The 16,381-nt window shown below is 42.1% G+C and overlaps 1 protein-coding gene and 1 pseudogene across 5 annotated transcripts in view; one reads left to right on the top strand and one right to left on the bottom strand.

Annotated features, from left to right (window-relative positions):
• Positions 1–16,381, top strand: part of SRGAP2 (SLIT-ROBO Rho GTPase activating protein 2) — a 230,723-nt gene that overhangs the window by 145,381 nt on the left and 68,961 nt on the right. For all 5 annotated transcript variants that reach the window (XM_023538273.1, XM_011372959.2, XM_011372958.2 and 2 more), the window contains exon 5: positions 8,813–8,875. In XM_023538273.1, the coding sequence (XP_023394041.1) occupies positions 8,813–8,875 (63 nt within the window). The remainder of the gene's footprint in view (positions 1–8,812; positions 8,876–16,381) is intronic.
• Positions 15,272–15,390, bottom strand: LOC111747311 (annotated as a pseudogene).

Here is a 16,381-nt window from a genome sequence, read left to right as displayed (position 1 = left end):
CACTGTGCCTAACCACTGCAGCCAGATAGATACACTTTCTTTTCAGGTATACTCAGAACATTTATAAAGCCTGAATAGAAGAGGAAAAATTGAAGCGCTTAGCTGAGAAATCAGAGCCGGAGATTGGGAATCGCCAGTTCCAAACTCTAAACATTTTCCTTCTCATAATTCAGTGTTTTTTTCATTAGAGATGAAGTACTTGCAAGAGGGAAGGTGTTCTCCTCTAAGGATACAGATCTTTTTAAAAATGCATGTGGAGCATGACTGATAGGAGTGGTGGCATGTGTGGGCATAGTGTGGACAAGGACACAAGGCTGCAGACCACCACTGTAGCTGAAGAAAGCTGTCCCCACTCAGATCTCCATGCCAGCCCCAAAGAAATGCATTCGAATCCTCTGCCAGTAAAGAATTCTATCCAGTCTCCCAGAGTTGGCTTTCGGCTACTTTTGGGTCCAGCTCTGGCATCTGATGTGTCAAAAACATGTTCTCTCCATCACTGAACCTTCTGGAGCCTCTTTTTCTCTCTTGACAGTGGGATTGTAAGGCAACTCCAAAAGTACTAAAACTACACAGACCCCTCAATGAATTGACTGCTCTTGGGTTCCTCTTTCTTAAAGTATTTAATCAGCGATTTTCCCAGATCCCAGGCATTTCCGGTATGGGTGCTGCTGACTGTTTAGCTTCCTTCCAGGGCACCCTCCTCTCTGTGTTCATGATGCCAACTTTCAGATGAGCTCTTTTAACTCCTGTTCTTCCAGCCTCCTCCCAGCTATCTGGGAGCCACACGGGCATTGTTCTCATCCCCCAGCTCCGGGAATTCCTTATTGTAGGAAGGCATGTGCTTGCAAGCACCTTGTCTTTTCTGGCTCTTTTTTCCCTCCATGTTGTCCAGTTTCAAGCCATTGACTGTTTTTCCTCCAGAGTTTATTTTATGGCTGCTGAGAGATTTGTGCTCTCATGTTGCCTGTTTACCTTTGTGTCTTTTGACCCCTGCGTCCCAGTCTACCCAACGGTCCCATGGTCACCTAGATACAATTTCTATGCCTTAGTGTCCTGCTTGGGAGATGGGGTGATCACTCATCCTCAGTGTAACCTCAAGAAATGCTTTGTTATTTGTTGATTTATTGATGATAACCATTCTGACAGGTGTGAGGTGATATCTCATTTTGGTTTTAATTTACATCTCTCATATGATTAGTGATGTTGAGCATCTTTTCATATGTCTATTGGCCATCGTGTGTCCTTTTTGAAGAAATTGGTAGTTACAAAATAATCACAGGGACATAAAGTACAGCATAGGCAATATAGTTAATAATATTCTAACTGTATGGTATCAGGTGTGTACTAGACTAATGGGGGGATCACTTCATAAATTATATAAATGTCTAAATACTCTCTTGTACACCTGAAACTAATATAAAATAATATTGAATGTCAATTATAATTGAAAAAACTTTTTAATGTCAAAAAATAAAGAAAGAAATGCTTTGGCACTAGAAATCAGGGCCTGAAGACATTATTACTCTCCCACTGAAATCATTATCTGAAAGAATTCAAGGTGGGAATTTGCCAAGAAAAGGATCACAGTGATGATTTAAGAAATGAAGCCTCAGACTTGATTATCTCTTTCCTTTGAAGGGATATTGCTTTCAGCTTATTTTCTTAGTATTAGAATAAACCATTCTAAGAGATCGAAACAACCATGGGGGTACATTGATATTGTTATAGGCCTGTGTTTCAGACTGTGCCATCTGAGGTTTTGGGAGAGCAGAGGGCGTCTTCCTGCCCCGAACCACTACCCCACCCTTGCCCCAGTCCAGTGTGTCACAGTCTTGTCCAAATTATATGCTTCCCTGACAAGACGCTCTGGTCAATTGCAACAGAGCATAGTAAGTATCCACAGAAGGTGGGAGCTGAATTCATGGAGTTTGCCGTCATGCCAAAAAATGGATTTTTTTCCCAAGGCCACTAGCATCACAATGGGTTATCAAGTCTGACTACTTATACATTCTAATACTTCTGGAAAAATCTTAAGGAAATGGCTTTCTGAAACAAGTGCCCTAGAGGAGAAAGCTCCTGGGTTTCATTAAACCAGATCTTGGTAATGGGCAGTATTCGTCTTACTGACCTAGGCTGTAGCGAGCCCCTACCTTTGGACTTTTAATTTATGTACCCAATTGAACCAAATCCCAGTTGTGCAGCTGAGAAGGATCTTTTCCGTTTAATCTACCTGGAGGGATAAAAAGTAATTCTATCTTCTTTACTTTCTTCCTACAATACCATCCCCCGCCCAATTTCCTCCTTTCTCCTAAACACCTAGCTTTTTTATTGTGTTGTTTGTTGTTTTTTTTTCCAGGAAAACTGCATATTTCTTCCAGACTCATTGTTACTTTGCTTTTTACTGAAACTGGGGAGGAAAATAGGTAGTGCAGCAGCAGGCAAAAGGAAAAACAAAGATTCTTCTTCCCTGAGTTGATGGAGCCCCCCTTCCTCCCATCGAGGGATTTAGAACAACCCTGCCTTAGGTTTAGCTTATGGAAATTGGCCCAATTCCACATAGCACAATCATAAGCATGCTCAGAGGCTGCGTAAGGAGGCAGCACAGCGTGGTGGAAAGAGCGTTTGAGTGGGCGTGAAGAGGGCCAAATTCTCACATTAATAATAGCTAACATTTATTGAGCCTATCTAGATTCTGTTCTAAGCACTTTTCACAGATTGTCTCATTATGAGCCTATTTTACAGATGTGAAAGCTGAGGCATAGAGTGGTTAAATAATATGACCGGGGAGTGGAATCGGGATTCAAATCCTCTTCTAGAGCCTGTATGTCTCACCTTCTTCCGATACAACATATGGTCCTAGAAAGGATCCTGAATAGTTGTGTGACCCTGGAAATGTCATTTTAACTTTTGAGGGCTCATCTGTGAATCTGAGGGAGTTCATGTGGATAATTTCTGATAGAGTTTCTACTTTTAATAATCTATGTGAAGAAAACACAGCTATATTGTCTTATTCTTGTTATGTGAAAGCTTAGTGTTTGTTGAAACTAAAATTTGGTCTAAGTGATTCAATAATTGTTAATTTATGGCTACTGTGTACAAAGCTGTGGGCTGGGCACTGTGGAAGACAGAAAGATGCTTTAAAAGTTATAATCTGTCTCTTTTATTAGTTTTAGATGGTTTCATATCTTAGTAGCTTTGGGATATTTTTTTAACTAAATTCTTCAGATAATCAAACCGGCATCTAATTGAGAAACCAGTTGTGTTTCAGAAGGCTAATTCTAAGACAGGTATTGGGTCTCAGACTGAGTCAGGTTTTTAAAATACAAGGAGAATTTAACTACACCCATTCACTTTTGGGTGAAGGAGCTACAGGGGAGATTAGTTTTTATCGTGCTAACAACCTCAACGTATTCTTTAAAAATGGAATGTGATGGCTTTGGGAGTCACTTATACTAAAACAGTATCATTATAACTTAAATATCTATTAATAACTTAGAAAGGCAAATTCAAAGGAAAAAAGATTTGCTATGTAATAGCTACATATTTTGAAAACAAATTTCTGTTTCTGGCAAGCTAAATTCAAAATCTAATTTGCTCTAGAGTTACCATGAAGTGTGGAAACCTCTTGGCTGAGATAGAAAAAAGTTGATTTTGAACTAGAAAAATATAACTTCAGAAATTCTATTTCTAGTAATGCCTTTGAGATGGAAAGAGTTGTATTCAGATAGACTCAGATGTCAGATTAATGTCCATCTTTCTCAGTAGATTGTAAACTTTTAAACTTATTGTTTTATGTACTGCTATATTCTCAGTCAAACCACAAGTGTTTGACACATTATAGGTGTTCTATAAATATTTGCCAACAAATTATTATTGCTTACTCCTTAAAATCCAGCATCCCCCCCACCCCAACATCTGGTAATTGAATCTGCTTCAAAACATCCTATCAGCTACCTTGAGAGGGCAAGTTACTTAGCACCCGTCTTGGTGGTGGGCTCCAGTCCTTAACCACTATTTTCTTTATTAATTCCACAGTTACAGTATACCCAGTCTTTTTAAACCTGTGTAAAATGACTCAGTAATGAGTTGTAAAGTGAAATCTGTGAGTTATAACTACCAAAAAAATAGAAGAGAAAAAAATAGGAAATATCAGAATGCACAGCAAATAATAAGTACTATTCTAAACACACATTATACTGGATTGTGATTTTTAAAATGTATTTTTTTGAAATCCTGCTCTGCGTTATTATCAGAAGGTAAAAACGCTTCAGGTGTCCTTATAGTGGTGGCTCCCAGCCTACCTCTAGATAAAAGATTTGCAATTCAATATATTTGTGTGGCCATGAGCTAGCCAGAGTATGAACTCATGACTGGAGCACAGCTTTCATAGAGCCATCATGTGGTATCTTAGTTAGTGAGTGAAGGCTGAATAGAGAGTCCCTCTGCATATACACAAGTAGTGTGGCCAAGGAGAAATCTGAAGTCATTCCTGGGCTTTGACCTCCAGTGTCACTACCCTCAGTACCCACATCCTCACACTGCGCCACTTATTTTGAGAGGCTGAGTTGGGTTAGGGAGAGGCCACAGTGCCCACGATCACCTAACACTGGCCTTGGAGCCAAACAGCCACTCCTTTCAGCCCTGTCCTCCCCACCAAAAGCATTTCAGGCAGATCTCCAGCTCATGAAGCTTGGCCTCTTTGAAGTGGCGAGTGAGTGCCCCCGAAACTGTCACTCTACATCTGGTGGCGCTTCTGCTGCCAGAGCCTCATATAGGGTTTATGTCCCTTTCCTCTGATGTCTATAAATGTAAATTCATTTTTAAACTGGGTTTTTTAAAATAATTGGTCTCAGAAGTATCTTTGGGATGGGGAGGGGATGCTAGCACTGGTAGAGTAAGATCTAAACCCTTGAAAAGTCTTTTTTGGAAAACTGCTGACACAGGCTCATCGGCAGAGAACTAAATGACCCTACTTGTTTCTACCTGCTGACAGGCTCAGCCTTGGCAGGGACTGAAATTAGCTCTCACCGCATGGCACAGACATACCTACCTCTTTTTTTTTTTCTTTCTTTTATACAAATGAGGGGTAATTTTGTGCCCGTCAAATCATACAGCTTTGTAGTATCTTCCTGATGAGGGCTGCTTTTAAAATCCTTTCATAATCAGTGTTCTTTGGGAAATGCTAATAGACATACTCATCCAAGCCCCGGAAATGTATCGATCCAAAGATGAGTGACCATCCTAGTGTCCCAGCAGCCCAGACCATGTAGCCTCTTGTTCTCTTCTATTTCTTTAGCTGTATCCTTTCGGGGAGTGAGGAAGCTTTGGAACGTTAGCCTTGCGGAAATGAAATCGTGTGTTTCAGTTCTGTTGTCCGATGCTGTTATCTGTCGGAAAAGGAGGATTCCCTACCCGTTTTGTAAGCACACAGCTGGCAGGAGCTGTTGCAATCTCACTGCCTTCTGATCAGCCCCACCCCAGCAGGAGGCAGAGTGGGGGCCCCGTGAAACACGCATTAGCCAAACCGTGGTGGTGAGTTTCAAAATAAAAGATCCCTGCCTGAGCACACCATTGCACTTCCTATCCCACAGAACCAGCATTGTTAACTGTGTCACATCTCTTTTCTAAATTTAGGCATCTTTTTTTTTTCCAGGCAAAGATTACTAGGCAAACATTTAAGAGAAAAACTTTGCCCAAAGTAATTTTTTCCCTCAACTTCTGTTTGGTTTCCTGCAATGTTTAGATGACTCATTCTCTTCCAAGAAATTTTAAAGAAAAGAGATGTGGACTGTGTGATAGCACACAAAGACCACTCTGTAAATTCTCTTTCTCTTCCTTGCTTAGAAACCCCTTGCTTTGTTTTGCGGGAACGGAAAGCCTCTGCAGTCTTCGTGGTCATGTACTTGGCCTCATCAGGTTTTGTTGTTCCCAGGAATAAATGTCCCCCTTGTCTTTGGGCGGGGCCCTCCTGAAGCTCCCCAGCTCCCACCACCCTTCCAGAGCCGCCAGCACGGAAGCCCTTGCTGCACTTGCCCCCAAAGGCATAGAGTTAAGTTTTATGAAATAGAGAATGGGTGGCCTTTTGTCATCTGGAAAGGAGAGGCACTAGCTATTTCCTGCCTCTCTCTTTGGGTCAGAATTGCTCTGGATTGCTGGGGACTTGCTGTGGGCTTTATGGGAGACTAACTGGGCCGGCAACACGAGTGTCCCCAGCCCAGCCCTTAGCCAAAGGGGAGCCTGAAGTCAGGATCCCTTCAGCATCCGGTTCAGATAAACAGGGATAATAGTCGAGTCTTCCTTTTCCAACTAATCAGTAGTACATGAAAGGAAACATCTGCCTGGGCTAATTGCTGTTTTATTGGTTATGTTTTTTTCTCTCCCTTCCCTCCCCCCACCTCCCCTGGGGGATAAGTTATTTAAGTCATGGGTAAGCATCAGGGTTGAGGACTGGGAGCTTTCTCCTGTAACCTCTGTCATTTAAACATAAGGAGGTAGTAAGGGAGAGTGGGAGGCTGGCAAGGGGAGTCGGCCCCAAGGCGGGAGGGCAGGGCACTTGGAAGTGATACGCCTGGTCACTTCCTGGCCTTGTTGCTGACTCGGGCTGGTTGGTGAGTCATTTTGCCTCACTTCACCTCTTTGGACCTCTCCTGCTTCAAGGGAGTTCAGCTGTGCTGAACTTCCCCTTCAAGGGAAGGAGAAGCCGGTACATGAGCTCCTAGATGAAATGCATTCCTTCATGTGGCTTCTTCCAGTGGTTGAAGTCATTGGATGAGAGACATTGGGAATGGTAAATTTAAGACTGGCGAGATACTCCTGCAGCCATTCATTTCGTAGAGCATCTCGGTCCCTGAGGAGAACTTGCTCATTATCTTCTAACCTGTAGATTGAAGTCGACCAGCCATACGCTGAAATGGGTGGTGTTTGAATCTAACATGGACTCAAGAAGCCAGGCAAAAGATCATGAAGAATCAGAGAATGGCAAGGGTTGGAAAACACCTTAGGACTGCTTAAGCCAAAGACTTTCATTTTACAGAAAGGAAAATACAGGCCCAGAAAGGTTAACCAAGTTGTTCACAGTTATCTCCTTGATGGTGGGAGAGGAGCTGGGACTGCAGGATTCTTGTGACTGCTAATTCTGGGCTCCTTCCACTCCTTTCCACACTACTGGGTATGAAAATTCATGTCAACTCATGACAAAGATCACACATATGTTATATTCCATAATTAATTCCTTACTAGAAAAATGGCAAAGTATGAAGGAAAAATGAAAACGACTGATAAGCATGTAAAAAAAAAAAAGGCTCACTAATGTCAAAGGTCTGCAAATTACGGTAGGATACCGTATCAATCGTCAAGACAAAAAAAAGTGAAATAGCATTCTTGTATGTTTTGGGTGGTATTGTAAATTAGTACAGTTTTTCTCAAGGATAAATAAGTAGTCTCTGAGTCAGCACTGTTACTTCTAGGATATAATAACGAAAGGTATGTACATTGATTATGTACAAAGTAATTTAATGCAGCATGTTTTATCGTGAAAATTTGTAAACAGAGTATATGTCCAAAAACAGGAGCTGCATCAATAGACTTATTGTAATGTTATAGAAGACTATACTTAGGGAGATGTTCACAACATACATTTAAGTAAATAAATTACAGCATGCATGATATAATCCTAGTTCCGTAAAAATCATAGTTTAGGAAAATATATAGCAAAGTCTAGAGTGGTAGAAATTGAGTTAGTTTTTGTTTTTTGAAGTTTTCTACAGTTTTCTTATTTATTGCAACAAACGTATTCCTTCTGTAGTCAGAAAAAATATTTTTCAGGTCATACATCTTGGAAAAAAGCAAGATATTAAGTGATTATATGTCTGATATACAAGACCTTTTCCTTTCTTTGCCTGGAAACTGAGCTGTGCCAGGGTTAGTATTATACATTCTGGTCGAAGGGCATTGTTGGTATCTGATTTTTAGTAGAAAAGAACTAGAAGGAGCTGGCAGAAGATAAAACAAGGGCTTCCCCTCTCAATTACCTGGTGATGCCAATCAGTTTTACCCCTGCTCTCTTGGGCTTGGCACAGAACACTCAGTGTAGAAGGCGCGGCTCTTCCTTCCTGTTTCCTCATTCTTCTCTAGCCGGCTGTTCTGTGTGGTTAGAGGCCAGCCCTGGGTGGCAGCAGCAGAGCACTCGAGAGCTACCACTGCTTAGCATTAACCAACTGGCGACCCCTTCACATATATTTTCAGAATTGAGTAGCGTTAGCTAATCTCACAACCAGTCATTGTTGAGGTGCCACTGTCCTGGGAGTTTGAGGGAGAGATAAAGCAAATGAGAGGGGTAACTCCTACTTGCTTGGAGGTTCCTATTTAGTTAGGTACTTCAAAGTCCTTGGATGTTTATGTACTTCTTCCTACCTCATCCTATTTCACATCTTACTTGCCTCCACAATTCTCAAGAATACTTGACTACAAGTCTCCTAGAAAGCTTGTTCCACCTAACAATAGTTGCTAGGTAGGATATGGCTTTCAGGCCTGGTCTTTGGGGACCAATTGAAAAATCAAAGGCTACAACCCATTTTCCCTCCACACGATTGACTTTGCTAGGCTATGAAAGGAGCACATTTCATTTTATTAAAACTCTTTGAGTAATCTGACCATAATTGGGTCTGATCGGAGTGGTTATCTGATTTGCTGGATTAAATATGGGCCTTAATTGAGTCAGTGTTATTTGTAGAGCCAGCACTGCTCTTGCCTTTGTTGCCCCCTCCTCCGTCCTTCTGTTTCCCAATTAACCTTCATTCCTCTTTCTTTGCAGAGTAAAGAAGTCGGCCAGCAGCTCCAAGATGATTTGATGAAGGTCCTGAATGAACTCTACTCGGTAAATCAGATGGGTCGCCTGGCTCTTTAACAAGCAGGGAGAAGCAGCATTTGGCCGTTCCTGGCCAGAGTCATGTCAGCAACAGAACTGAGCTGAGGTTGAGGACAGTGCACGGTCCCCAATGGCGGTGCCTCCACCCATCTCTTCTTTCACACTCTTATTTTCAAACCTGAATGAGCCACAGAAAAAACCCCAAAACAAAACACTTTCTCAAAAAAAGATATCAGCTATACCAGCTAACTCTTGCTTCATTTGGGGGCATAATCGCTATAGACCAGCGAAGGCCTACCTCACCACCACAACTAACCCCCATTAGCAGCAAACCAGGGACTCCGAACCTAACGGCAAGGAACACAGCCTGCTTTGCACCATTAACATGTGCGTGTTGGAAAAGATTTGTGGTTCAAGGTTTTGCATCAGTTCTTGAATTGATCCGCCTGTTTGAGACTAGAGCAGGTGCTGGGAAGCAGAATCCTAAATGCTCGGAATATGAGGGACCGGTTCGGGCAGAGAGAGCTTTGCATCACTTCCCTGAGGTTTTATAAAGTCCAGACCTCAGTAAAGAGGCAGGCTTCAGGCTTGGAGAAAAAACACAAACTGTTCTGAAATGACTGGCGCTTCAGGCACGTGATGCCTGTTGTTGTGTGTTTCTTCATGCACTGGGAAGTGGTGGTGGTGATTCTTGCTCTCACCGTGTTCCGTTAATTACAATTAAAACACACATGCACACCAAAGAAATTCCTGATGCTGTACAGGGACTATTTCGATTGTGCTGCCAAAGCTTTCCAGGGCCCCTTCTCCAGCTGAGCTGTGCCAGGCCTCTATGTCATTCTGCAGGGTTGCCCCATCCTGCTTTGGAGGTGAAATTGATTTCCTGTGTTTACTTGCTTATTCACTGCATTTTTTTCTTTGTTTCTCTCTCTCTCTCTCTCTCTTTTAATTCACAGGAAGACAGGCAGTGGTGACATGCATCACAGGCATGTGGGATCAGAGAATTCCATGTTCTTGATCCAAGAGTCTAGGTGTGGCCATTTTGTCATGGCAACTGTTAAGAAAGTAAATAGGGTAGAGAAGTCATCAGACTTGTCTCCAGTGATGCTCAGTTTGTTTGGAATTTCTACTGTGACTCTTCTGCTCCTTTAGATAGAGAGTACCCTTTGGTTTAGCTCCCAAGTTTTCATTTCTTTCAGATGAAGTTAAGGCTTTTTAAAGATAGGAGCATGTTGACATGGACTATTTTCAGACTGGATGAGTTTCTTGAACCCCCTGTCTTTTTAATACTTTACTTCTGTTCTTTATTTTTATAGGATCTTCTAGGTACCAAGAAGAGCTATTATTACTCCTTTCTTCTGCAAAGAATTCACTAAGATAAAAAATGACACACGTAGTCATTAGATGAATCCTTTTATTTTTCTGTAAGCATCTTGGGTCTCTGCTATGGGCCATTTCTGCAGAACAGTAAGTTGGATAACCAGCAAACCCCAAACTAACTTAAATCTATTGTGCCACTTCTGCAGTTAGACCGTAGGCAGCAAAGGAAGAACAGTATCTAGGGATCTGTTAGCATTACTCAGAGTCCTAGATCTCCTAATATTCTAAGATTTAAAAAAATAATAATTACAAGTGAAAGGGTATGATTTTTGTTGTCGTGAGGAAGAAAACCCTGGCACTTGCTGTTCTGGTCTGAGGAAGGCCGAGCTGGCACCTCGAACTGCACTCTGCAGGCATCCAGTGTCAGCCAGTGCTTTACTAGCCACTGTAAGGCCATAGACAATGCAGAGCATAAAATCTTCTTATTGGTGTGCAAACTAAGAATTGGCTGAGCGTGGTACCTCTGCCATCAGGTCAATTGACACACACTTATAATCTGATCCAAGGCCAAAATAAAATTTGATATTTTCTTGTAGTAGGTAATAGGAAGGAAAAAAAGAACACTTTCAGAGAAGGCAGTAATTCTCTGGTACAGTGATTCTCAGGCATGGTGACTTTTTTCCCTCAAGGGGACATTTGACAATGTCTGCAGACATTTTTGGTTGTAATAACTGGGGCAGAGGAGTGCTAGAAGTCAGGATACAACTAAAATCCTGCAATGCACAGGACGGTCCCCCACAACAAAGAATTACCTGGCCTAAAATATCAATATTACCAAGATTGAAAAACCCTGCCCTAGTAATGAGAGTCTCCTGAATTAGGCAGCCCAGGTTTTACCTGGTCTACCACTAGCCATGTGACCTTCAAGGATGCTCCTAACCTCTATGATCCAGGTCTCCGCATTCTCCATGTACTGGTATCTCACATCCTGGGAAGCGGGGGTACTGGAGGAGTCATACTTCCTGAAATATCAAACTATAGGTAAGGGTTAAATGAATTTTCAGATTCTATAGCCCATTAGGAAAGAATAGAATTATGGGTTGTTTCTTCTGAAGGGTGAGATAAGCATAAGACTGGTCTGAATAAAGCACCGTGGCCTTAGGGCAACCAGCTATCCCAGTTTGCCTAGGACTGAAGGGCTTCCTGGGTCATGAGACTTTCAGTGTTGAATCCAGGAAAGTTCTGAATAAACCAGACCCATTGGTCACCGTACATGGGACAGTGGTTTCATCAAGTAGGAACTTGGGACCATTGTATGCCGTCTTGGGGAAGCTATCTGCTACAGCAGATATTCTCTCTCTCTCTCTCTCTCTCTCTCTCTCTCTCTCTCGGGATTTAGAAGAAACCAAGGGAGGGCTTCTTATATAAGGAGCTTATCTGCTGTTCAGGAAGGCACAGAAGGGTCTCTCATTTCAGTGACCCTGTAGGCAACAGAAGTTATTTGCGGGCATGGGATAAAGAAAATCAAAGGTATAAGCAACCCTCTATATTCATTGCTCTTCTTACCTTGCATATGCCCCTAATGTCCATGAATACTTCTTTTTGGAAGACTGATTACCCAAGGATTGATAATTTAAGTACGTTTGAACCTTGATGATCCAAAGAGCAGGGCCCAGGTGTTCCCATATAAAGATGCCTTTGGGCAAGAGCCCCAGACTCCTGCCCTAAGTGGCCAGCTTCCCCTCTGTACCTTCCTCTTTTCGCCTGACAGGCTTTTGATTTCCCTGACGTGGCTTCTGTGCCAGGGGCTTCTTCCCACAGCTGCTACTCAGAGAGCAATCCAGTGAGCCTTCATTCTCCTCCACATAACAAGCTGGCTAGTTTGTAGGCCATGGTGTAAGTGGTTTTCATTTTCCAACTGATGATCTAGGAATGCCTTTGAAGTCAGAGCACACTGCTTCCTGAAGAAGTCTGGAATTTTCTGCCTCACTTGTACTTAGAGGCTGTGTCTGGATAAGCCGGGCAGCCCTATCCCTAAGGAAGGAGGGTATTTGGGGGCACTGAAGCCCTATGGATTGGCTGAGTAAGAAGAGTCAAAGAAGCCCTAGAATTGAGAACGAAGGAAGAGGTGTTGGGGCATGGGGGATGTTGGTGCCCCAGAGGTTTTATGCTTCTGTGCTCCCCTCGATTATAGTCCCCTGGATTTGGTGCAGCGGCCGTCTGCTTGCAGAGCCACTTCGGACTGGTATTTAGCACCTGCTCTCTTGAAATAGTGTCAGTTAATAGTTCCCCAACTCTGCTTGCCTGTGTCTCTAGCACTAGGCACTAAGTATACAAAGACAAATAAGAAATGTCCCTGAACTCAAGGCATTTAGTTTTAATAGAAGACAGAGAAATAAAGCAGCAAGAAAAATACATGTCTGCACAGAGCAGGGACATGAAGCCAGGCTCCCTGGAGAGATTCTTGAATTGAATCTTAATTGCCAAGAGCTCTTTTATTGTTCTCTAAATGTTCCTTTTCTGTTGCATCCTGTTCTTGTTTCATAATGTAATGTCTTCATGTCTCATTAATCTATCTAGAGATATTATTGATGGGTTGTTTTCGAAGTTTTCTTTCTGAATACTTTGTTTCTCCTAAATCAGGGGTCCCCAACCCCTGGGCCATGAACCAGTACTGTCCGTGGCCTGTTAGGAACCACACTCCACAGCAAGAGGTGAGCAGCTGGCAAGCAAGCGAAGCTTCACCTGTATTTGTAGCCACTCCCCAGCAGTAGCAGCACTACCTCAGCTCCACCTCAGATCATCAGGCATTAGATTCTCATAGGAGCACCGGTCCCTGGTGCTGAAAGGGTTAGGGATTGCTGCTCTCAATTGCTTATTTTGCTCTTGGTCTTTCATGTTAGATATTTTCCTTAAATGTCTGATAATCTTTAGCTGCCTGCTTATATTTTAAAATTTGGCACTGAAAACCTGGTTGCAGGTTCTATGTAGGGTGATCTGACTGTGACCTTGGGAAGCCTCGATATCAGTATTTCTAGGTCTTTTATCTTGAATAATCAGATTCCTTAGACAAGGCTCTTTTGATTTTCTACCTATGTCTTGGAGCCAAGTTGTGAAGAGATCCAGGCCATCCCAATATTTATTATAGAATTTTCAGTTGATCCTTCTGGTTTAAGTTCAGCAGCCCTATCCTTAGCTGAGCCAGGTAGGTGTCTGTAGACCCTCCTGAAGAGTATAAACCTCTAGTCTTCCACGGTGGAGGGGGAGGTTTTGGGATCTGGGAGTCTAACCATCCTCAAGCTTTCAATAGTTTCTCTTGTTTTTATTTCTGCCTTCATCCTACTGCCACCAATTCCTCTTAGGTCTTCTGTGATATAAGTCTGCTTGCTTCTTGGTTCTCCTTCTGGTTTAGGGTTCCGTAGGTCAATTACTATCTGCCTCTTAATTTTCATCTTCTACTTTTATTCTCTCTGTTTTCCTCAATATATGTATATATGAAAATAATCCTAATAAAAACTTTTCTGTTATTTTAGTGTAGCTTGGGGAAGGAACAGAGCTAAAGACATGAATTCAATATTTAGTTTTTCAAAGTAAAGTTAATTCTCTTTGTAGAATCGAGGATTTAGACGGCTGAGTTTTTTCCCTAGTTTGTATTTGCCTCACTATATATACATGTATATATGCATATATACATATATATGGGTATACACACACACACACACACACACACACACATACACACAAACATATACATATAAAACTAACTCCAAGTTCTGTTTCTCCAATTGTTTTGACATCATTTATTCAAGTTACAGCCTTTGGATGCTTCAGTTTTCCTTTGAGTTGGATGGCACAAGTTATACTACTCCTGTATTTCCACAGAAGAGAGATTCCGTGTCATTAAGTCATTTGAGCAACAAAATTGATTGTGAAACTACCACCGTCCACATGACTATATTCCCAACTGTGGAGAAGAGAACATGAGAGAAGAAGTGGTGCTTACCTTTAGGAATTTATAGTTTCTTAGACGAAGGTAGCGCTTTACGCTTTTAAAGAACGTTCTTTAAGTTCTCCAGGGGAAAGGAGCAGTATAAATTGATTTTTATTGCTTCACGTGTTGTCTTGTTGGCACTGTTTCTTTGCACTTTCTTTGTCTTGTGTTTATTCATAGTGTTTCCTATTTATTTATTATGAAATAGAAAATGACCTTCTTAGCAATCATCCACTTTTATGACTGTTCACTCAAGCTTTTGAATCCCTTGGTCACATTCCGGTAGAAAGAGAAAAAAAAGGAGCCTCCTGTCCACCTTTCTTCAGCCAGGATACCAGATGCCTGTTTCTCGCTTCTTAGTCTGCCTGGAAACCTAGAGGGCCATTTGAGTTACTTAGAAGGGTTTTCAACACTGTCTATGATAAATATCACTTTTCCTCTGTAGAGAATATAAAGAGTAGATCTTATACTTATGGGAAATGATGTCAGGTTCAGAATAAGGTGAAGCTGATTTAAAACATTTTGCATCCAAAATGAGACATTATTTAAAGTCTAATGTACTTTGATTTTGTCAGTGTCCCAGTATTCTTCATTCCTTCCTCTACCTCCAGCTAATCCTAAATGATTAATATACCCTCAAAGTCCCTCTAATCCAGGATTTGTCAACTCTGGCACCATGGACACATTGGGCCAGATAAATCTTTGTTGTGGGCACTATCCTGGCATAGGATGGTTAGCAGCCCTGGCTTCTACCTGCTAGATGCCAGCAGCAAGCTCCAAGTGTAAGAATCAGAAATGTCTCCAGATATTGCCAAATGTCTCCTGGGGGCCAAATTAGCCCCTAGTTGAGACCACTCATCTAACTCGAGTTCATAAATGAAACCAGTTTCTCTTTTCAAGCCTCTCTTGACCAAACTTAACCTTTTCTTCCAACCAATACAGCTCTGGTTCTATGTAGAGGAGAGACACTGGTACTTAGTGGCTAAGGATGTGGACTTTGTGTTCTGACAAACCTGGGTTTGAATCCTGATTTAAACCATTTACTAGTTGTGTCACCTTGAGTGTGATAGTTAATCTCTCTTTTTTTTTTTTAACGCCTACAGCACCTGGTCTTCCTAGGTGGTCTCCCATCCAAGTACTAACCAGTCCCGACCCTGCTTAGCTTTCGAGATCAGATGAGATCGGGCATGTTCGGCGTGGGATGGCCATGAACTAAAACTAGTTATTTCTTTGAGTCTGTTTCCTCGTCTTTAAACATGGAAATAGTAACATGTCCTTCATAAAGTTGTGAGGATTAAATGAGGTGACATACGTAAAGTAAAGCCCCTGACACACAGCATGTACTAAATGGTAGAGATTATTATTAATATTATACACTTGTTCTCCTCTGTTGTTCAGTCCTGCCTCCACATACACATTCATACACCCTAACTCCTACACTCTATAATTCTCCTCAAAGAAATCTCATGGCGTCAAAATGTCAGTCTCTTGAACTTTAGCTTTCTTGGTTTGTTATCAAGCATTTTTAATTCGCAAGTAGAAGCTAGAGGCTCCCTGTGTAGAAACAGAACGTTCCAGCAGGGAGGAGCAGGCACCTTGTGGTTGGAAGTAGTATGTTTGGTAAGACTGGAAAGAAATATAGTTCCAGGCTCCCCAGCCTATGAAGAAAAGGGACTAGACTCACCACAGTTGCTTTGATGCAGAACTGGAATATTGTATCCCTCTCCTCTTATACTGCTTCATTCCTGCGGCAACTGCAGTTTCGTTTCACATGGATTTTATTCCTTCTCAGGCTCTTACCTGAATTCTTGTGCGGGTTTGTAGTCTTTATAGGGTTGTCGTCCAGACCATAGGAGTGTTACAAGGATGAAATAAGAAAATTCATGAATAGCAACTTGGTACAAAGCCAGGAATATACTAAGTGCTTGGGAAATGATAGCTGCCATTGTTACTGCTACTGCTTTTCTGGTTGCTGTGTGAGAGAGTGTTTGATCTCGATAAAGCAGACAAGACAGATCCCCAGGATGCTCGGCCAGCACAAAGCTTTTCTGAAGCCTTTTCTTCTTCCCCATTTTAAATCTGAAAGGTCCAAAAAGCACAGGCTGTGCTGTCCTGTTCAGGGTTCCTAACCAGGCTTTGCTCTGGGGCCTGAGTGGTGGTGGTATCCTCTACCTACCTGACTAGGCGATAGAAATTCCTTGGCC

This window comes from Pteropus vampyrus, unplaced genomic scaffold (genome assembly GCF_000151845.1).
Source record: "Pteropus vampyrus isolate Shadow unplaced genomic scaffold, Pvam_2.0 Scaffold217, whole genome shotgun sequence".
Taxonomy (NCBI): domain Eukaryota; kingdom Metazoa; phylum Chordata; class Mammalia; order Chiroptera; family Pteropodidae; genus Pteropus; species Pteropus vampyrus.
The sequence above is the reverse complement of the archived record's forward strand: the minus strand, read 5'-3'. Positions and strand labels throughout refer to the sequence as shown.